Consider the following 23,645-nt stretch of genomic DNA (forward strand, 5'->3'; position numbering starts at 1 on the left):
GAGAGCTGGATTCAATACGTTTTGATGTCATGACTTCTATACCTCTCAATTTTCATATTATTAATCAGTCCATGAATTTTAGAAAGGAAAAAAAATAGCATAATGTTAACCACAGCACACATTTAGAATGAGTTTTATTTTGATAACGTACATAATCATACATGTATTTTTTTGCGGCATGTTTCTCCGACAAGTGCTTGATTTTCCTATTACAAGCACCAGGATCTTGTACCTTTTGGAAAACCATAGTGTGGGCTACAGGCTCTCTGTACTGCTGCTGGCTTGGTACTACTCGGTAACAGTTGCGGTGCTTTTTTCCTCTTTTCAAACCAAAGCAAGACCTTGTGCTAAGTATGTTCCAGTGTATTCATGAAACGCTAGTCTTCCCTATTGAAGGGGCTCTGAAGGTGTTCAAAAGAATCGGGTTAATTGGTAAATGGATGCCGATCACAAAAAGACACACACACACACATACACACTTTGAAACACCAAGAGCATACATTCCACACAACTCCAGACACATTCCAGACATACACCTACGCACACACGCACATAACTGATGCACTTGTGGTTTATGAATTGTGCATTTAAAAAATGGATATGACATGACCAAGTCCAGTATTCCAGAAAATTTTCATATTTTATGTTTGTTGTGTGTCCCTCCCAGTCAATCCTGTTAAGAGAATTTTATATCACTCTGAAACAAATCTTCCATCTTTACCCACTCTTGTTTAAATTTAACCACAATGATTTATTCAATAAAATACAAGAATGAAATACATTTATATTATGTCCTAGTCATTATTATTATTTTTTTTTAAATTGTCCCCCGCCCTGATTTCTCATTGATCGATAAAGCACGTCTGGAAAACCGTCGGATCGGTTTTTTTTTTTTTTTTTTTTTTTTTTATCTTACTTTAGAGACGTGCTTGTGAAGGAATGGGGAGAATAGAGAGAGAGAGAGAGAGAAGGACACACGTGCACACATACACCTCTCTTGAAATGAAGGTCGCAGAGGTCACCTCTCCTGGACAGCCTCTGTTTTTCACCTCTCTCTCCTCTTCTCCTCTGCGTCTCTGTACAGATGTACACTATGTACAGGAAATGAAAGTGCAACTAGAAAAAGAACTAGCAAAAAGAAAAGGTAAACAATACTAGCAAAAAGAAAAGAAAAAAGGTAAACAAAAGATGATAACCCTGATAAAACCAAAATGTGCATGCTCAACTACAACTGCGGTGGCCACAAATCGAAAACCATAATGTCACTAATTGATAAGAAAAGGAAATCATTCAGAGAGGCGCCCAGTAGCAAATAAGCAACAGTGAGCAGATGTCTGTGAGTGACCGCTACCATCACCATGTTGGACCCTGTGAGTGGAGAAACTCCAGGAATAAAAATAAAGAGTGATCAATCTGAGAGGAGGATGGAGAAAAGGAAGAGGTGGAGTGAAATGGCACGGGGGGCTCAGAGACAGATCATGCAGCCGACAGGAGGAGGAGGAGGAGGAGGCGGCGGCTCGCCACCAGGCAGGGTGGTGGGGGCAGCTAGTCTCTAAGAGGAGGAGGGGGCATCGGCCGGCGGAGGGCTCTCGGGCTTGGGGGGCTCGGGGTGGTAGAGGGTGGTCACCCCCGAGGACTTGAACTTGGGCAGGTGAAGGCCGAACTTGTTCTCCACGCCGGCAAAGGTGGCCGCGGCGAGGCGGTAGCCGCCAACGTGCTCCGAGGACACAGGCGGGAGCTCCGAGATGCGGGACTTGGGAGTGGGCTCTGAGCCTACAGGCCGTCTGGAAAAAGGAAGAAAAAAAAAAACACAAGAATGTAAATAAGAAGGGGGCACATAAACACAGACGTTGTCAAGATGGGTGGCCTTAACTACCGTCATTTCTCAAATATTAGCCATGGTTTATACATTGATTTTGCTAAATTATTTCAGCTATGAGGTTAATACACGGGGACAGTTAATATGGTTTTAATATGTTTTGTTTTTTTTTACTTGCTTGAAACATTGTTCTGCGGTTTATACACAATGCTGCTAATACACAGGAAATTACTGTACGCGTTGTATGTGGTGTAGTCGTGGTGCGATTTTTAAGGTCACAGGGAGCTTCAGAGCCATCCTTAGTGTACTGTTGCTGTGGGTGATATGAGTTTCTGTAGCCTCAGGGATGCAGGATGTGCATCTGTGTTACAGTGAGGAGACTGAAGTGTTTTCTATGCCCGCAGTAGGTCTTGAGTCACACAATGAAAAATACTCTCCTAGTTTCAGAGTTTAGCAGCACCCATTTTTTTTAGCGTGCAGTCGGATGGCTCATATTTATATTTCATGCAATTACTGGAACCATGGAATATACCAATGATCTGCCTGACGATTGCTATGGTAACGATACTCACTTTCCACCAAAGTCCACGTACAACCACCGCTGGAGCAGCTCGTAGGTCACCAGGGTCACACCGAACTGAGGGGAGGAGCGGAACACTCGAGCTGGGGAGAAAACGGCCAGAGAAGTTGAGCCATATTACAATGAGTCTGGAGCTTATGTACTGTATGGATTTACACGCATCCATTTTGCTGGTGCATATATACACATTTTCATCAGTGGTCTGCCTGTGTAATTCATAGTGATTCCTTGAATTTAAATAAATAAAATCTAATTATGAGTGTGTGTGTGTGTGTGTGTGTGTGAGTTTGCTCACCTCCAGCACCCTTCCACAGTGCCCTGAAGCCCTCCTCCCTCATGATCTTGCGAAAGCAGTCGATCACGCCGTTGTACGAGGTCTGACCAGCACGCGCAGCCACCTGCAGTCGCGTTTTGATGACGTCAGCGGGCGTGACCAGAGAGGCCGCGGGGATACCTGAGACACAAGTCCACAGGGTAAGAACACACGTTGCGTGGGGGTCTCCGTATCTCTCCAGTCACTGTGTAATGGGTTCTCCGTGTACAGAACATCTGGACAGCTCAACCACCATCACAACAATGCCATGAATGAGGAGAAAAAAAAACACAAACACAAATCTCTGCTCTCAGCACCACTGATTGCCTAGCAGGAGAGATTTACCAGAGATGTTCTAACAGGGGAGATAGAAATCTTAGTAGTTTTCCCACTGATAAAAAAACAAAACATAACAGCTAACTTGCTTAAGCCTGGGTCATCATCAAAATAGGTCGTTACCGGAGGAGGAGGAGGAATCGAAACTCAAACCTCCAGCCTCTAGCAGTAGGGGTTGTCGTGCCTACCAGCGATGGCGCCAGCAGCGAGGAGCTGCAGGGGTCCCAGTCGGCCGTGCTCGTCAGCAAACTCCTTCTTCATGTGGGCGTAGGCTGGGAAGTAGATGGCCGAGAAAGGGATGTCTCTCAGGAAACAAGCCTTGGCACCCTGCAGAGAACACATACAGTTCAGGCCAACATTATTTGCACATATTTTGGGCTGAACAGTCATGTGCATGCACGCACAAACGCGCAAGCGCACACACAAACACACCAGAAGACCTGAGAGACTCGCAGGTTTCACACCCTCTCAACTGTATGCGCACTCACCTTGTAGAGGCCAAAGAAGCCGAGGTCTTTGACCACACTGAGCGCGCTCACACGAGGCCCCGTGGTGATCTCCCCGGCAACCTGGAGCCGGATCTTGACGATCTCCAGCGGGTTGGTGAAGATCACCTGAGATCCACCAGCCTGCAGAGAGAAGAGAGAAGAACGACAGATCAGCACACAGCCTTACTGTGGGGTCCTGGAGAACGAACAAGACAAGAGACAAGAACACACAAACAAACACATTTCCCAAGTTCCAGGGAAGTGAGACCTGGATCCACTCTTAAGAGAAGAATTAGTATAAACAAATGGTGGGTCACATCATATCAGAAGAGGAGAAGAAGAATAGAGAGAAAGACAATCTTTCTTTAACTCAGTTTGATATGAGCTAGAATGAAGTGCGCTTTTGGGAGATGGACATACAGTATATAACACACACACACACACACACACACACACACACACACACACACACAGAGAGAGTTGGTGGAAGAGATAGAACAATATGAAGTAGCAGGAGAGAAGGAGTGTGACCGATACGACATTGAGCAAGTTGGAGGAACAGACAGACAGAGGCTATGTTCACACCGCAAGTCTTATTGCTCTATTTGGATTTTTTGCTCAGATTTTTTGTTTGCCAGATTCCGGTGTGAACGGAGTGACCCGCATGAGCAAAAGAACAATAACAATGACATCAGCTAACTCCCGCCAGCGCATAATTGTGACAAATGTCAATGTAGATTGGCATAAAAGTCGCATCAAATCCACTATGGTTGTTCACACTGCGGCCACATTGAAAAAAATCAGACCTGGGTATGATCCAGGACCACATATGGAAGTGGAAGATTTGAAAAAAAAAAATCAGATCTCGGCAAGATTTGAGCGTTCACAACACTTCTGAAGAAGTCTGACCTGGTCACTTGCCCCCCCCCCCCAAAAAAAATCAGATTTGGGCCACTTTTGCCTGCAGTCCGAACATAGCCAGAGAGAGAGAACCACACTAGAGTGGATACGCCCGAGTACTGAGTGCAGCGGGCCAGGGCCACGCTGCAGAGAGAGCGAGGAGAGGAGAGAAGGAACAGGACAGGCCGAGTGAGACGGGCCATGGCCTGCAGCGTCTGACTTCGGCACCAGCACTCTGACCCCTCCCCTTTGACCCCAGCACACCTCATCACCCCTGTCCAGACCTCCATCCGCACTCGTCTACCCCATCCTTCAATTCCCTCACTTCCTGCACCGCTCCATTCTGCCATCCACCCATCTCATTACCGCCCTGCCCTCCACTCGTCTTCCTATTGTCATCCCTCTTTTTCTGCCCCCAAACGGAAGTGGAGTTTGTTATTGGTTTCTCAATGATCCATCCTCATTAGTAGGATCCTGTGTATAACAAAACTGGGTTCAGAATTAATGTGGTGAGTTCATAGTCACGGTTGGGTTGGTCTGTGGTTCCTTTTTGATGTGAAAAACATGGCGTTTCATCTATTCAAAATGAACACAAATGAGAAACTTCAGAACACGGAAAATAATGGAACACACACACACACACACACACACACACACACACACACACACACACACACACACACACACGAGGTCTGACAGTAGCCCCAGGGCAGAAAAAGATAGAGACGGAGGCAGAGAGACAAACACTCGTTTATCTGTTGGTCTGTCGTCTTCTCTTTATCTTTACGAGGCATCTCGCTGGGTTGGGGGAGATAGCGGAACGTTAATGGTTTAGTGCTAGCCTTTCAGGAATGGTTCTTGTTACTCGTATGTATGGCTGGAGGTATGGAACGTTAACAGCAGATGGAAGATGTCTGTGATGAAAAGGCTTCCCACATGATGAGGGTCCTGGGATCATCACATATAAAAGTTAGGTAGTATCTACTGAACTCTACAGGCTCATAATGGCACACAAGACAGCCACTGATGACGAGACGCAATTCCCACAGCAACATGAAATGTAGGCAGACATCCGTACATCCATTCATATGAAACTCATTTCAGCATTAATGTGGTGAACACTGAGACCCGATATTGCGTTTGGTTAGTTTGTGGTTCCTGTTTGATGTGAAAGTCATGGGACAAATGGATCTGTAGGACCATGTGAAGGTGCATCACAGTTGGTTCCTCTTAGGTTCACCCATCTGTGATTTTAAGCAGTATGGCATGAGTGAGTGGCTTTGGCAGCAGATATCGCCATGGCTGTGATTCGGCCACAGGCACAAGGCTGGAGTAAACTCCATTTACTCATTCAATAACCTCTCTCTTTGTCTCTCTCATTCAATAACCCCGCTCTCCGTCTCTCTCATTCAATAACCTCGCTCTCCGTCTCTCTCATTCAATAACCTCGCTCTCTCTTTCTCTCTCTCTCTCTGAGTGATTACTAGCAGTGAAAAGTTCTGAGATATGTTCTGAGATATCATCCCTCATGGAATGCCTCTCACCCAATCAGAAAATGAACAAATGGTTCGACCGGACATAACTGTTGTATGAATCTGTAATAACACACATTATGTGCCACCTGCAGATCATGTTCAGAGGAGCGTGTTTCCAAACACTTTTATGTATAGAAAATGCTCAACTTTTGCGTATACACACTGATCTCTGATACCAGAGATCTACAATCTCAGAATGGAATGCAAATTTGGAAATAAAGAAAGAAACAGAAAGGTAGCTACTCTGCAATTTGGTGAGCACAATGTTTTGGTGAAGCTGATAAACCAAACGAGTGCTTACTTACAGTGATCTTGTTGCTACGTTACCCACCTTTAAGACACGGCTACTTCCTGTTTGTTTGTTTGGTTGTTTATGAGATGTTTGTGCTCATGACTAAGTTTGCACATCTCCTCCTCCGCAAGGCAATGGTGCATTTATAGTCCGGAGATGAGGGGAGGGAATTGAGACTCAAGTAAACCAAAAGGAAGCCCCACTGGCCTAGAGCACGCCACCAATCAAAAACCTGGCAGGGGTCGCAACCTCAGCCCTGTCCCCTCCGCCCTCCACCTCCCCCTCGCCCCAAAAGAGGTCAAACCCCAGCCCTGTGGGGGGCATTGCCATGGCGACGCGGGCCCTGCAGCCAGCGGTCAGAGACCACATGTGAAGGGAAGCCCTGCGGGCCAAAATTAGCGGCCGGGTAAAAATAGAGCCAGTGGAACGGAGGAGAACTCGCTTTTAAAAATGGACCATAATTATGGGGTACCAGAACGGGCCGCACCGTTTTAAGATGAGGGGGCCTCCCACTCTCTCTCTCACCACCCCCTCCCACACACACAAGCATCGCTAGCACACTGACACACACACACCCCATGAACACACAAAGTCACATAAACATAATAAAACACACACACACACACACACTACCATGAGAGCAGCAGACACAGTCCACTCCAACATACAAGATGAAGAACAGCACAACACAGTGCTCACACCAGGCACACAGCTCTTGTGTACTTACACAGCCGCCAGCTAAGATCTCGGCAGCAAAGGGAATGGAACCGTCTTTTTGGGTGAACTTGTCGCGCACAAAGTCATTCATCGTCAGTTTGATGGCCTTCTCTGGAGCCACTCCAAGGAGCTGGGGCACAAGGCCTGCCAACACAAACACACACACAGTGTTACTTTCTTTGTCACAGGTACACACATAATTTTGCACACAATACAAACTACAAACACATAAACTTTTACCCTCTCACAAAGGCACAGGCCTCATACAATTGCCATACCACGGAAGACTGCAAAAACAACTTCCAGCAGTAGATGGCAGTATTGGTCTTCCATATTCGATCTTTGCCGACAATTCAGACACAATAACACACACACACACACACACACACCCCCCGTCCCCCGTCCCCACACACAGAAGCCAAACCAATAAACACACAGACACACACACACACACACACACACCCCGTCCCCCGTCCCCACACACAGAAGCCAAACCAATAAACACACACACACACACACACAAATGGGCAGTGTACCTCTGTAGAATCCAAAGAAGCCCTCGTAGCGGAGCACCTTCTTGGCACAGTCGAAGCTGTTCTTGTACATGAGCTCACCCACGAAGGAGCCGGTGGAGCGCTGGTTCTGCATGCGCGTCTTCACCAGGTCAATGGGGTACACTGCTGTCGCCCCCGTTGCTAATCACACACACACACACACACACACACAATTAGAGGGAAATCTACACATATGAAAATTCACCTACATACACACAATTAACCAAACACAAATGCAATGCACACTGATCCATGTGAGCATTAAATAATATGAAAATATTTAACACATACACACACACACACACAGAGTGTAACATTTTATATCCACAAGAGTATTCATAAGCCTCTGAAAGCCATCTGAATTCAGACAGCTCTTGGTGTCCTCCTGCATCAAAGCTGCATCTCTGTGGATGTGATTTATGTGCAATTGTGGATGTGGCGATGCAGACATCAAATGGTCTGCAGATCACAGGCACAGAGCGTTTAAAGTCATTACCTGTGGCAGACAGGAGACACTGAGAAGGAGGGGAAATGTGATCTTTCATAAAAGAAAGAAAGAGAGGGAAAAAAAGTGGACGGCAACAAGCCTGTACTTTAGCATGACTGTTAAGTGTGTGCCCCTGACGCCAGGTTTGCGGGCTGCCATTCAAGCGGGTTTCTTTGGGAGGCTTTATTTACTTAGATCCTTGGGGAACGTGCTTGTGCTTATGTGGCAAATATTTACATAACCGTGGAGGTCACTGGATTTCTCTATTTACATGTGGACGGTCAGCCCACTTTCTTACAGATAGCAGTCTAGGAACAAAACAAAAGGGTTCACACAAAAAAAAGACTTCAAAAGTGATCTAACTTGCCTTAAGAAATCTGTAAAAAGCTGAACTTCCATCGTTATGAAAGGTTCCATTCCATATTATGACAAATTTTCCAGGTACCATATGAACTTTGGAAGCTATTAAGGTTGCAAGAATCCTTTTCACCCCATCAGAATAATTATCTGACAAAAAGCTATCCAATAACCTGATTTAATTCATACATTTAGTCTTGAAGAACTCATGAACCCATGACTTTTATTCCTGAGAGTGAAGCTGACAGAAGAGGCTACAATGGCACTCTTCGCTGGCATTAGTCCATAATGCTAACAGGATAAGGCTTTTGTTTTCTCAAAACATGGCAAGAACTTGGCAGAGACTTCAGAGATTACACAGTGTAAACAGAGATAAGTGGCAATGAGCTGTGGGATCTGAACACACAGACTTTGTACAGGGATACACTGGCCTCGTCTAGATACTGAAGAAAGAACACCAGAACGCTGGATGAAATTAGGAAATTCCGTTTTTTAAAACTCCACCTGATATTGAAGTCCATGTTACTGTGTGCAGTGAGTCTGAAACATTGGTGCGGACATAGATAGTTTAAAACAACAACGAAAACAACAGACGCAGCCAGAGACAGAGAGAAGGATGAGAAGTGTGGGGTAAATGTGTGGGTCAGGTGCGTGGTGTTGTCTGCCATCATTACCTCCAGCGATGGAGCCCAGAGTGAAGCGATACGCTGACTCCGCTATCTGCAACATTACTGTTCGCGAGCCATCGCCCGGGGACTGCAAGAGAGAGAAGGAGAGAGAGATCTTAAAAATGATTCTTGCAATATGCCAAGAAACAAATACAAAACAGCTAACACATCAATGACAGAGAGGAGAAAAAGAGAAAGATAGGTACAGAAAAAGAGAAAGAGAAGGTGGGGAGAGAAATGGAATACAGAAGAGCAGAATCTAGAATACAGACTATGTAAATGGTAATACTCATAAAGAGGAAAGGACATGGAAAAAAAGAAACAGATGAATGAATGAAAAAAGAAAGGATATGAAGGAACAAAGAGAAGGGAGAGGTAAAAAGAGAAGGAGCCAGGGGAAGAAGGAAGATAGAGGAAGCTGGGGGAATTACAGCGGCGGTCGATTCAGTCTTCACAAGCGGGTAAAGTGCCCCAATCTCACACAATTACCGCACCGCCAGCACAGACAAGGCACCAACATGCACTCAATATCTCAAACAACAGCCAGCGTATAGATCAGGTGTATGTGAGGGGAGACTACTCATCTTACATGTTTGAGTGTACAGTTGAACTCGAATGTTTAAATATTTTATTTTGATGACGTAAAATCACTTTGGTAATATTAAATGGAACTAAATTAACTAAATCACTCAATTCTGTGATTTGAATTAAATGCATAAGTCTTTATTGTATTATTCTGTGTGTTTCTATGTTCTTGGTTAATTTATTTAGCTTTTTCCATGCAAGCAAAAGGACAGAGACTGAAGGAGGGTCCAACACACACACACACGTCTGTCTTACCTGTGTCTGAGCCAGGTTGTAAGGCAGCGCGCCCTCCTCCAGTGGCGCTATCCTCTCGATGTCTGACATGTTCAGTCGTCTAGACACAGAACACACTTACTTAGAAATTGGATGGCATGACAATGCTCTTGGTCCATGCTGGGTGGAAAGGATTTTATTTCTCACAGTTTTTTATTATTTTGAAAGCATTCCCACAGTTTATTACACCCATACATCTCTTTTCTGTTCCTGTAAGCTATTAATGAAAAACAAAAAAATCCCCTTGTAGCGATAAAATGGCTTAAACGGAACTTAAAACCAAAAAAACCTTCTTCCTCATTTCCGGACTTGGAATCTATCAGGCCCTGCCCCCTTTCCACACACTGAACTAAAACTAATCCTTACCCACTCCTCCTCCATTACCGGGTGAACTCGGGTGAGAAGCACCCTCGCAGCTAAATGAAGTTCCCTTGATTAGTGCGTAGGGTTATAATACCACACTGAGCTTTGGGACGAACTTCACTCTCCTAGCGGAAGCTGGTTATCACAGAACCATGGATTTGTTTACAGGCGTGGACTAACATTTTGAAACATCCTCTATCTCCATAAGGTGCCGCATTAATTGATACACAAGTGACCAACAGTGTTCACTCAGCGGAGGGTTTATAACACAATACCACTTAACACTAATTGGTTTCTGATGGCCCTAAATATGGTGGACCCTCCACGTAAACACGCAAACGAAGTAACTAAGTGGCTAGGGAGAGGGTGAAGTAACTAGTTTCGGAAAGGGCCTTTATGAATAATTGTCCCACCCCCAAGTACTTAGGATTGGTTCTCTCCCCTTATAATGCACTCATAGCCTGATGCCTGAATTGGTTGAAACTCCTCAGCAATCTTTCATGAGTTATCAGACAATTCTGAAGATTTCACAGACCTAATGGACACTTCATAGTAGACTATTAGAATAAGGATGATGAGCCTGAATGGACCAAACCAGGCAATAAATAACCTTGCTTGAGACACACACTATTTCAGACTAACATTATTATAGAAAATAGGGTAGAATAGGCTTTAATTTGTAAACATTACATGTTAAACTGTACCCTGTTGGCACAGACTACTTCAGATCAGGCCACTGAACGTTTCTTAAAGACAGCATAAGCCACCAGCCCAGTTTGGGAGCAATTAATTAATTCAACTGTTTTATTCACATTAGCCTTTGCTATACTAATAAAGTCTGCCTATTTGTTTCACCTTTTACCAATCTAGATGGTTCAAATCGTATTCTTCATCAAATTAACTTGTTATGTCTGTATTTCTATCTAATATCGCTACTTTTAAGTCTATATTTCAATCTAATATCACTACTTTTAAGTCTATATTTCTATGTAATATCGCTACTTTTAACATTAGAAGAAAACAGCCTGATATATTGCTACACTAATCTCAACGTAGTTTTTCTAACAGAGGATGAAAGTTTCAACTGAAGGACAGAGGTTAGAACCCTAATGTGGTCCAGGGACTCCATAGCGGCCTCTTATGTCATTGAATGTTCTTGCCAGCAATGCAGTCGGTGTAAAACGTCTCGCCCAACAGGAAGTGAGTAAGTTCTTCCAATGTATAAAACTCACATAACAAATGTATTACACACATCAGATGTGTGCATTTGACATGCATACCACATGCACTGTTGGATTACGAAGTGTCACGGTTTGCGGAACCATAGGTGCTCGGGCCCGTCATCGCCGCTATATTTAGTAATTGCTTTATGAAGCCGAAGTTATCAACCTCTGCTAAGAAGTAAGAGTAAGACTATTTCTGACATCCATCAATAGTAAAAGATATTCTGGTATTTCTGACCACTTCTGGCATCGGTCAATAAGAAAAGATACTAACCCGGTTTGGGAGTGAAGGCCAGACAGTTGGTACAGGATGTCGATCTCCATGGGAGTGATCTGGCCAAACTTATTAGCAGCATGAACAAACTCCTCTGCACAGACACACAAACACAGTCACATGAGTCAGAACTTGTTGCATCATTGTGTACAATCAATAATAGTCACATTGTTACTAATTAAGTCACATTGTTACTAATATTTGTCTTAATGATTATTAGTACTCAGAAACATATTCTGTCTCATGTTCTTCACAGTTTCCTGCATGCCTATAGGTTTGAGTGGAGTCTTGGCTTTTGCATGTCCGGTTTGTGAGCTGTGTAACTGGGCAAGCCCATTACAGTCCTGAACAGTGAACACTATGCAAAATCATATGGTGTGTGTTTGTGTGCATATCGTGTTGTAAGTCTTTCTTGGACACTGTGATGAAGAGAATAATCATTTGCATATGGACTTGTGAGCAAGGCTCTCAACAGAACTTTGTCAGGGCACAGGTGTGTAAGTATGTGTGTGGGTGGGTGTGTGTGAATACCTTTGGTGAGCAGTGTATCCTTGCGCGTGCCAGCCACAGTGCTGTAGATCTTGTGAATGAGCTCCATGTTGTTGAGTAGAGAGTTGAAGGCGTTGAAGTAAGAGAAACTAACCATGTGAGAAGTACCTCCCCCTGCAGCCTGGGGGAACAAACCACCAGAAGACACAATCCTTCAGATTTCTCATCCTCTCGCTGATACACTCAGACCCTTGTAACCTGGCAAAATAACTGGCATTTTCTGTTCCAGGTGATAGTGATGCAAAAAACATGAACTAAGAAAAAGACACAAAGTGTGCATAAAGATTACAGAGTGTAAGGGATCGAATGAAGCAAATAAAAACACAGGGGTCAGCCTCTTGACTATTTAGAGCTGGTGTCTTTCCACAGAGCATGTGTCCATTTCCTGAAGTGGCTTTGCTTTTGGTCAGACCACCTTTGTAAATGAGACACTGTTCTTAATGACTTCCCTGGTACAATCAAAACAAATTAATACAATTCTCTCTGGCCCCACCCCATCTGTCCACCTCGCTCCATGCTCCACCCACCGAGACCAGGTTCTCCTCCACGAAGGGCGTGAGCATGTGGTGTCGGATGGTGACCATGATGTCGCTGAAGTCCATGGCCGAGATGACGCCGCTCTTGGCCTTGTCCTTCTGTGCAAACGCCTGTCGCGCATGCTCCAGCTGCAGCTCCTACGGCAAAAAACACACAAACAAACTTCAGCATCAAAAAGGCACAATGCAAAGACAGACACAGACACAATCACTAACAAAACAAACTAGGGGGAAAGTCTGTGAAGATCTCAATACAGTATACTATCCTGCTCTTTGGGCTTACTTTCTTTTCATTGTTCTTGACAACATCCCATATGCCCTTGAGATTCTATTCACACAAATATAAAGGTGCATCCTTTAAAGTCTTACACAAACATTTCACAAACCTAAAATGTAAGGTCAATAATACTACCGTTTTGAGCAAGGAATGTATGTGTACTACGAAAGAGGGGGGAATCGAAATGTATGTGCATTGTGGTTGAAATCAGTTCCTGCCATTCTATTATATGCACAAATTCACAAACACATGAGGTAAACACATGACATGTTTATATGTCTTCTAAACAATAATGGCTAATACAGTAATTTCCTGTGTCTTAGCCGTATTGTGTATAAACCGCAGGACAGTGTTTTATGCAAGTAAAAAAAAAAAAACGAAAACCATATTAACTGGTCCTCATGTATTAACCTCAATAGCTGAAATTTTTTCCAAAATCAATGTTTAAACCTCAGCTAATAGTTGGGAAATTACGGTAACAGTTTTTTCTCATTTTTCTCACTATACTCACGGATGGGTAGCATGTAGCACAGATACATTCCTTTGATATGCACTGTAAGTGTAAGCCTTACGTTTCTACTTTTCCCAAATCTAAATATGGGAAATAGCTTCCATGACTCATGCACCACTCAAGCAGCTGAGCTCCAGGATCACGTGCGATTGGTCCTCAGTAGGGGAATCAGAGCTGCCTTCAGTGCACACATGTGCAACATACGTCCTGCAAAATACTCTAATCCGGCCCGCAGCAAATCAAAACGCGCTGGCCGACTGCTCTGTGTGCAAGCGCGGAGTCTAAATTTAGTCTATACTGCTTTAAACTTCAATCCAACAGAGGGTACTGTCTATTATTGAACTCACACCAAACACTACTCTTTCTCACGGTCCTAAAATGACCGGTTCAATGCAATGTGTTTCTTAAGCAGTTTTCAATTGTTTCTGTGTTCAAAGACAGAAATAGCTGTGATACAGACATAGGACAAATGACAAGATGCAACTTTAATAGGCTAAAGTTTATAAAACCTTCAATCCTTCAAATGGGTTTGATATAGTCTAGGTAATCCCTACTGTGAGACTGTACATTCTGCAGAGGTGTAAGTAGGTGTCAAATGTCCTACAGAAAAATCATGATGGCATCGTGGAGATAACATGCTGGACACATGCCTCCATACAGCTCAGTAGAAACCCAACCCAATCCAGTCCACATTCACATTTCTGTTGTTTATTTTCTCATCCCTTCCTTTCCAAAAAGCCCACCCCCCAATCAAAGCCCTAGGCCATGTAACATGATACCTTTCCTGGAACACAAACAGGAAACAGGTGCATTTCGACCAATCAGACATGATTAGAGATGACAGGCGAGCAATCAAAAGAGGGGTAGGGGGGTCAGGGCTGTTGTCAGAGCCAATGAGATTCCCCGAGTAGATATTTCTGACAAGTACTAGGAAGCAGAGACATCCACCGTCTTGCTGTATGTGTATGTGGGTGCACAGGACAAATATACTGCATGTGGATTATAAGTCTTTATGTTTGCTGTTCTTATTCCTGCATGTTTACATAGCGGATTGATGTGTTTGCATGTCTGTGTCTGTGACATCTACGTACATGTGTGTGTGTGTGTGTGTGTGTGTGTGTGTGTGTGTGTGTGTGTCAGTGAGAGACATGTCTGTAGTTGAGGCATGTCTTACAGCCCTAAGCAAACTATGTGTGTGTGGGTGTGTGTGTGTGGATGTTTGTGTGTGTGGTTGTTGTTGTTGTTTAAAAGCTTACCTGCAGAAACTGTGTGAACTCCAGGTAGGTGAGACGTTTCTTGCGGTCATGGCCGAAGTGCAGGTGGACAAACTCACAGTCCCAGTTGAAAGGGATGTGATGGTGCACCGTTGTCTGGCTAAAGATGTCACGCACATTCTCTGTAAGTCCGAAAAAGAAAATACACTCAGTATTTGATCCATTTCCAAACCGTCTAGGCTAAGTCTGAGAGAAACTGTGTGGGTATGTGTGAGAAACATATATATAGTATAAATGTATGTATGTGTGGATGTTTGTGTTTGTGTTTGTGTGTATTTGTGTGTGTGTGTATGTGCGTACGCAAGTTTGTGTGTGCGTGTGTATGCTTGTGTGTGTGTGTGTGTGTGTGTGTGCGTGCATGCATGGTGCGTGTGTGTGTGTACATATTACATATGCTTGTGTGTGTGTGCGTGCATGCATGTGTGTGTGTGTGTGTGTGTGTGCGTTTGTGTGTGTGTCAAAGAAAGGGTCAAGGGTCCTGCACATAACAACCTGCTTTGTAATGTTGTGTGCATGTGCGTGTGCAACTTCTCAGCTTAGTTTGTAATCCAAAATAGCCCCCAACAACCTAACAATTGTGTAAAGACGAGAGTCCAAGCCTGTCAGACTTGATGTGAACACACACAGTCCTTACCAAAAGAGATATCTCCAGTGCCAGTCTTGTCAAAGAGCTGGAAGGCCACTATGAAGAGAGCGTCTGGCACACATAGTACAGACTCAAAGGCCAAGAACTCCTGAAAAGAAATGAGCCTAGGGGGAGGGAGGGAGGGAGGAAGGGAGAGAGAGAGTGGAAGAGGGAAAGAGGGAGAGGGGGAGAGATGAGCCAAGATAGGCACACATGCATTCATTCAATCTTGTAAATAAATACACAATATATGGATATATATGCTACATTTGGCAACAAGCAGGCAGTTGTGATGTCATGATTAACAAATAATATCAGCCAATGTAACCTTAAATAGGTTGTAGAGAATATTAATAGTAAAAAATCCAAGAGGGCTCTAGATATTTTTTAACACATTTCCAGATTTTTATGCCCTCCAAAAGAGAAGGACTCCCAGCAGCCTTCAGTGAAATGGTCTGGGCTGGCTGGAGAGAATGGCCCTGTTCAAATCAGGACACCATTACTAGCACAGACAAGCCCAAAGAGGGGAGGAGCGGTGTCTTCTAAGCCATCTCCAAAACATTCATATCAAACTTATCAAAAGGGATGGCATGGACAGTTCAAATAACAGGAGTTTGGTCTAAGGATATATCATCTTCCAGCAGTGGACAGACAGTTTGTTGTGTTGACTAGAAGTTTGGTTAAACTTCAATTTTAAACAAATATACTAAATAGAAGAAGCAGTGTGCCTTTGCACAATTCTCTCATTATTTAGCCGACATGAACCACCCTGAGCCTTTGAAGAGTGCCCTGCAGTCCATTTCACACTTGACTGGAGGTCACATCACAACCGGTGGGCACCAGGTCAAAGCAGTGCCTGTTTGCCTTCATGACCACTACACATGACCCACATCAAATACACATGTGTTATATCACTACACCGTGTACTACATAGGCGGGGGGACGGCAATCAATAGATAAATGGACACACTGCATATACCTGTAGTACAACTCAATTACTATTTTAGTGGTATAGTATTAATTTAATACATCATTTGCATATAGAATTGTATTTGCAATATTTAATATTTGAATATTTAACAGACTCTAAGTGAGCAATAGTCCCAGTAGTTGTCTGTGTTGAATCCTGATATGTGGCCCTGCGCTCTGATACAGTATGCGCAGCAGGACTGTGGCTTTTATGACTCTGCTCAAGTGTTTGCTCCTATTATTACACTGACTTCATAAAGCAAGGCTAGGCACTCCGGAGTGGAGCGACTACTGTAATGGCTCGTAATGACATTAAGACTTGGCTTCATTCCCACTCAGTCTTATCTAATCACAGGGAGGACATTACCAGAAGCTTGACTGAGGAGCACAATAATCATGTCTGTCAATGTAGAGAGTAATAACACTGCCATTAGATTTGATAACATGGCAGTGTAAGCACGTGTGTGTGCGTCATAGGAAGCCAATGTCCGAGTATGGGTCAGAAAAAAAGGCCTGGTCGGTCTGCTTTTAAATTCTTTTCATCTTACTAAAGAGAGGAAGGGAGCGAGCGTCCAGATGCAAATGGACAAGAAAAAGGGAGGTTTGAGAGGAGAGCCGGCATGTGTGAGTGTATGTGCTCCTCACCCATCTTTGGTTGTGTCAGCCACACCAGCAATGAGCTGCACAGTTTTGGGGTTGTGGTGGACCTGCGCGTGAAGGCCGAGGTACTTCTGCACAAAGTCCGCCGGGGTCATAAACCGCTCCCCCTCCTTGTCCAAAACACTTGCATACTACAATGGAGAAAACACACACACACCCACACCCACACACACAGATCACCATCTGCAACATATGCAGACACTTTAACTCTCTATACTCAGTACTAGGGTTGCAAAGGGGCGGAAAATTTCCGGTAAATTTCCAGAAACTTTTCATGGGAAGTTAAGTTGGGGAATTTTGGAAATATTCCAAATTGGAAACTTTCATGGAATTAAAGGAAATTATGGGAATTTACGGGAATGTTTGGTAATTCCTACTGTTTCATATACAGACATTAACATTTTGTTTCGTAATAAGCAATATGATTTGTTTGTTCGTATTTTCGCTTAGCTTAGCATACAAAGATAGCTAACATGCTAGCAGGAATCCCATTCTCTGCCTATGGTTTACTAGCGTGCTAAGCTAGCAACACTGAAACCACTGAACTGCCCAAGATACACCACGCCACTCAACAACAAAATCCAATTGGTTGGAACATCAGTTTGTTCAGTTAGAATCCCAGAAAATGGTAAAACAAATAAAAATATAATGACACAACATACCACCCCAACCAAACCAAACCTAGATTAAATTATATATAAATTGTCAAGCTTAATCAGACAGATTAATCGTCCCATTACAGTTTATGCAAAATGACGTACACCCATTTGAATGAGGACAAATGTGACGACAAGCCCATAACTGGGCAACTCTGTTTGCAAACTTCCCCCAGTTTCACACCAGTTATTCCCACGAGGTGACATTTTCACTGGGAATTTATTTTCCCAATGCACATGAACGCATCATAGGTTTACTTTATGTCTAGTGGCCTATGCAGATTGCTGTGTGCATGGGATTGACGTATGTGCAGGGTAGAAATTTGACTGAAATTGCATTAAATCAGGTTGTTTTAACTAATATTATGCTGCAAGATGGGGTTTTGTCCACTACATTTAAGTTCCCTGTTATAGACTAACTTGCCATATTAAAAATTCCCAGTTTATTCCCATTAATTCCCGTTTATTTTCGTATATTCCCGTTAATTCCCATGGAAGGTTTCCAACTATGAAAATTCCCGGAATTTTGCAACCCTACTCAGTACTAGAAATGTAACTTTTCAGATGCCTTTTCAGATGTCTGAAAGTATTCTGTAGTATGTAGCTCTCAGTACTTTCATTTAGTTCTCTCTAGCGTGTAACACACTCAAAAATTGTTGCCTGGTATGACATCATACACCTCTATCAGCTCAAACTGCACCCACAGGCATAGTGTGGTACGACAAAGCATTACTGGTAACAAATGCTCCTGAAAATGAAAGTGAAAATACAACAATCTTAGCTCTGCTATCTCCTTGCAAATAAACACGTTCATGTAATCACTTACAGACACTGGTACTCTCTCCCTCACACACACACGCAGGTTGACACATTATCCTTCCTTAAGAAATGCTCAATCAGCATCCTCACAGATAAGGACTTGAAAGTGTGCGTGTGTGTGTGTGTGTGTGTGTGTGTGTGTGTGTGTGTGTGTGTGTGTGAGCACCAGAGGTGGCACAGTAACACAGAACACATGTATGCCATGCACAGACAGTTCAACAAAGGTTACTACTACAGCCAGAGTAACATCCAAAGGGCACCACTGTGGCACATGTTTGCAGCGTGATCCACAGACAAACAAACAGCACGGTACTGAGCGTCACCTTTCTTCTCCATATTACCACCGTCTAAATCAACATTACTCTCACTTTTAAAGAGCTAAACATGTAGAGGTTATCTATGTGCTAGCTGACCTTTCCCACTTCATGGCCACAAACTTCCTTTGTGTTTGTTCTTTGAGAATTCAAGATTGCCCAGAGCAAGCTGGTGACCCGAGCCAACACACTCCACCCCACAAATTCTGGCTCATTAATGGAAGTGTTCCCTAAGAAGACTCAAGTCTCAACTGTATTCCCTTGAGGGGAGAAACTGTAGCTTACTTTCATGCAATGGTGAGCCATTATTAGAGAAAAAGATTAGCTTTTTTCACATGAGCATGGCTTAGACTGTGCGAGTGTGTGTATATGTGTGTGTGACTGTGCGCGCGCACACTTGTGTGTGTTTTAAGCAATCTTAGGCTCTAGTGTGTGAGCACAGAAATCTGAGGTAGAAGCTGCACTTTCAAGGTCAACCACCCCAATGTTGTCAAAACCATTACATGCTTTTGACCATACTTACATTAGCACTTTCCCTAGCCTAGAAAACTAGACGCACTCTAGCGGCAGCAAATGTAATTTTGAGCCAGGGTAGTCTAGCAACTCTCCGTTGGCTTGCGAGCTGGAAAAATGAAACTTCAATCAGGCCAATCACATCGTGCATAGAGTCGGCGACGGTTCCGCGTGAATTCCCTGCTACTTGAAAACAATGAAGATGGATGCTGCTGCTGCTGGCAAACAGCGGTCTTTGAATTGCGATTCGAGTTAAGCTTTTTTTAAATTGCCAAAAGTTTGATCAACTAGTAGCCAACTAGCTCCACTGGTGGGAAAATGCATGGGAGTCATGAGTTGTAGCACTATCCTATTGCGTGCAGAGGAAATTTGAAAGATAACCGTTTATCCCGCCTCTCGGATTGAGCAGTGCCAATGGTAAGTTCCCAGACCCTAAATCTTGATGTGGGTCTGGCTCGTCAGGCTACATTTTCCCAAGACCGACTAAGTATTTTAAAGACATTCCAAACTAACATTTCACTGCAGTCTCCTTCAAGAAATCTAAAACACACAACTATCTCTAATGTATATAAACAGTGTCATATTTTACACTGTTCCACATTGCTCCATACAAAGTTTCCCTACACTGTCATGTAGTCATATGCGTGTGAAATGAAAGTCAAGGACAACTGCCTGACATATGACATTCAAAAAGCCGATCATCTATATCATATATTTTGTCATCATCAATATCATATCACCTGGTTCCCTTATCATTCTCTCCATCCTCCCGAAGCAAGGATAGACTGGGAGGGAATGACAGCCTGAACATTAGCATGTCTAACATGAAAGGCAATTCAGCCAGGCATGTCAGAGTAACCTCTGGAACATGGAACAAACATAGCCTGCATAACACATGCACATTCTCTCTCTCGTGCTCGCTCACTCACACACACACACTGCACTCAGTCACATGAACAGCACAACTCCACAACAACATCACCTCTCACCTCATCACTTCTTGTTATGCATGCACAAACACAATGTGTGATCAATCATAACCTCTGTGACTTTCCTAGTAAACACCAGCATGAAACAACAGGCATTGGCATACCAAAATACACACACATTCATGGTGGTTTCCACCACACCACACTGAAAAGTGTGTGTAGACAATATAGCCAAATAAAGGTATCCTTTAATAAAAAATAAATAAAGATAACATTAACCCATTGTTTTTTGCCTTTGCTGTTTTACTGAAGGTGTAATCCATTAGACTAGTTTTTAAGCAACCCACTGCATACCAGACACCAATTTCAACATATTTGCACATCTAACTACAACCAAAAAATAATTTCACATTTCCCTGGAGTAACAGCAACCAAAACAGTAAGACGGGACCCATAAACATTCATCACCCTGAAGATTCCTAAAAAACAACACTGGGAGTGGCGTCAATTTGTATTTCTGGTCCGCTACAATGTCGAGATAATGTTACTTACCTTTTGAAAGATGACCTTCAATTCGTTGGGGTCGGCCCGTTTGGTTGACTGCACCTGCAAATACATTGGCCGGAGGTTACTCACAAAAGTATACTGGAATGAGTAAATAGTCACACGGCCCAAGCCATCAACTGGTTACCATAAACCTCCTGACATCTTCATAAAATTTAATATGGGTGAGACTTCAAACACAAGACTCGCTCACTGCAGCGAACGGTTAGCAATCAAGTCCAGCTCGACATTTAATTTGTTTATCAGTTTGGAGCACACACACTGCTTTTACACCCATGCTGAAAGTCAAGAGGCTTGGCAAAGTTATGCTGGTTTCTAGCTAACACCTCCGAGGTTAAACCGGGAACATGCAGACAGAACCTATAACTGTATAGCTACGTGCTACACATCACAGCAATCACATCAACATAGCAGGTAAGTTTAGCTGGCTATACTAAAGAAATGATCACGAAGCACAGGCAGCCACTACACTGACACGATATCAGGAAGATGCTGAGGGCAAGAACTCTATTATCTAATCTGGATAAGCGCAGAACATTACTAGCCACGGCAGTCACAAGGCTAGTTATGTTCATTGAAGGCCAAACAGAGGCCAGTCGGGAGCACAATGATGCTCGTGCGGGAGCGTGCGTACCGCTCACCTTCCGAAAAACCTACTCAATCACACCCGACAGCCCTACCATCATTCCTCTCGCTCGCTACCTTAAACAGAAAAACAAGTTAACAGCATTAGAAACAGTTTCTGGAAAGTGTAGTATTGCCGAAGTCACCTTGACCGCCATGCTTCTTCTGACGTCACCGACACTGGCGCAGGCGCTCGCGTTGTCGTGGTCGTAGCGTGATTCCAGAGGAGCGCAGCAGCAGCATGTGCGGATTTCACTTACGTGATGATGTAAGATGCTGGGGACAATCAATGTACGTTTGTCGAAGATGATCTGCAATCACTTCTCCGCACAGAAACGGACTGTTCTAAACGTCTCCGAATGGATGATGCAAGAGAGGACATTCTTGCATCTTCCGGGAAATTACTCCAGTTTGGTGATGTTCTGCTGTCGGCTTTGCTGTTGAGAGAGGGATAGACTGAGCAAAAGCTGCCTTGGACAAAAGACAACTTTCATGAACTTATAGTGAAGAGTCTCCACGCATATTGCAATTCGCACATTGTCAAAAAAGGAAATTATTTAAACTTTGTCGCGCAACGTTTCGCGTCGCCTGCCTGCCTCCCGGCGCTATCGATTGCAGTCAAATAGACACTTCTCTGCTTTAACTCCCCCTGTTTACCCCAATAAAGGCTGCTTGTAAACCTAAGCCTAATCCAGTTATGCGTGAAGGGGTTTTAAAGCACTTTGGCGAAGTGCAAGAGACGAATGCAGATTTGCGTTTTTAAGCAGACTTTCGTGTTGAAGTTAAACTTTTTGTGTTGCCATCACGAAACAAGTGGACCCCCTTCTTGTTGCCAATTAGATGGATTAGGTGTCTACAAACCCCCTCGCAAAAAAGCCCTAAAAGCAACACCTGAACGCTAGTTTTAATGGAGCCTTAACCAAGCAGTAACATATGACTAACTCCTAGTCTACTTATTTGGAGTAGGCTGCATAGGTCTAATCTACATGGACTATAAAAATATTTGTTTTTCACATTGTATGTGAAAAATAAAATCCTTGTATCCTTAAGCTACTAGAGCTAGTAACCTACTCAACATCAGCTCTGAATAACAGGTTTTGCAAATGTTTATGAAATGTGTTGATGCATGTTTTTGTGATATTCTCAATTTGCCACAGCTACAGCACTATTGCGCAGTTACATAAGGGAAGTAAGGTTAGTTCACAAAAGCTAGCCATTTTTTTATGAGTGCAACCCAAAGCGCTTAATAGGCTACATACGGGTAATTGGTAAAAGTCGAAGTTCACAATCAACTCAGATTGTGTTGTGGGAAATTGAACATTGCCACTGTTTATTTTTTTTTATTTATAGCCTAACCCCTTTCTATTTATACACTCCTATTTGACTTTAAACATTAACCATTCTAGCTTTCTACTCTGACATTTTGACCCAGACTGGCTTCTTATCAGTCTGAGAGCACTCGGGGTTACAGTGACACTGTCAGTGTTGCGTAATCATTAACTACTACAGTAGCTTATTGAACATTTACACCGTGGAGGTAGTGATTTTTGTTTAAAATAGATAAACATAATTGCTTTGTGCTTTTTCCCCCCAATTATATTTACTTAAAAAAACCAAGACAGGACAGACAGGATTCCCCAAGCTACACAATAGCTGATCTCCTCTATGACTTTAAGGAATGCACCAACGGTCCAACCTGACATCGTTTCTGACTAACTGGGTGTAGCTCTCTTTCCTTTTCATTGGAAGTGGTGTCTTTTTACTAGGCTCACTTGTTGTGTGATGTGTCACATCCACCAATGCGAGACAAAATGTATTTTAGTATCCATTGTCTCTCTCTCATTTGATTTAAACCTAAAAATACACCACTTCCAATGAAAAGGAAAGAGAGCTAGACACCCAGTTAGTCAGAAACGATGTCAGGTTGGACCTTTGGTCTGGGCCACACAACTGACATGTAAATGAGACAAGAAGAGAGGAATGATAAAGCCCAAGCTGGTTGTCGAGCACCCAGAGAACATGTCCGAGAGCTCCACTCATCTTCTCCTAACGGCCCAGTGG

At 43.5% G+C, this 23,645-nt stretch overlaps 1 protein-coding gene across 2 annotated transcripts; it reads right to left on the reverse strand.

Moving 5' to 3' along the window:
- Positions 1-1,170: 1,170 nt before the first annotated feature.
- Positions 1,171-21,929, reverse strand: slc25a12 (solute carrier family 25 member 12). 2 transcript variants are annotated; one of them, XM_048234336.1, is made up of 17 exons: positions 21,731-21,929; positions 20,949-21,002; positions 17,151-17,296; positions 15,546-15,661; positions 14,894-15,033; positions 12,841-12,987; positions 12,296-12,434; positions 11,765-11,858; positions 9,887-9,965; positions 9,053-9,134; positions 7,517-7,675; positions 6,991-7,124; positions 3,537-3,677; positions 3,237-3,375; positions 2,695-2,853; positions 2,392-2,482; positions 1,171-1,784 (listed from the first exon to the last, which is right to left on the reverse strand). In XM_048234336.1, the coding sequence occupies exons 1-17, from the start codon at positions 21,740-21,742 to the stop codon at positions 1,553-1,555; spliced, it is 2,064 nt and encodes a 687-aa protein (XP_048090293.1). In that variant the 5' UTR covers positions 21,743-21,929; the 3' UTR covers positions 1,171-1,552. The 2 variants fall into 2 exon arrangements, with proteins under 2 accessions (XP_048090293.1, XP_048090294.1); XM_048234337.1 differs by having other exon boundaries at positions 21,602-21,737.
- Positions 21,930-23,645: the final 1,716 nt, after the last annotated feature.

Source organism: Alosa alosa, chromosome 23 (genome assembly GCF_017589495.1).
Source record: "Alosa alosa isolate M-15738 ecotype Scorff River chromosome 23, AALO_Geno_1.1, whole genome shotgun sequence".
Lineage (NCBI taxonomy): Eukaryota > Metazoa > Chordata > Actinopteri > Clupeiformes > Clupeidae > Alosa > Alosa alosa.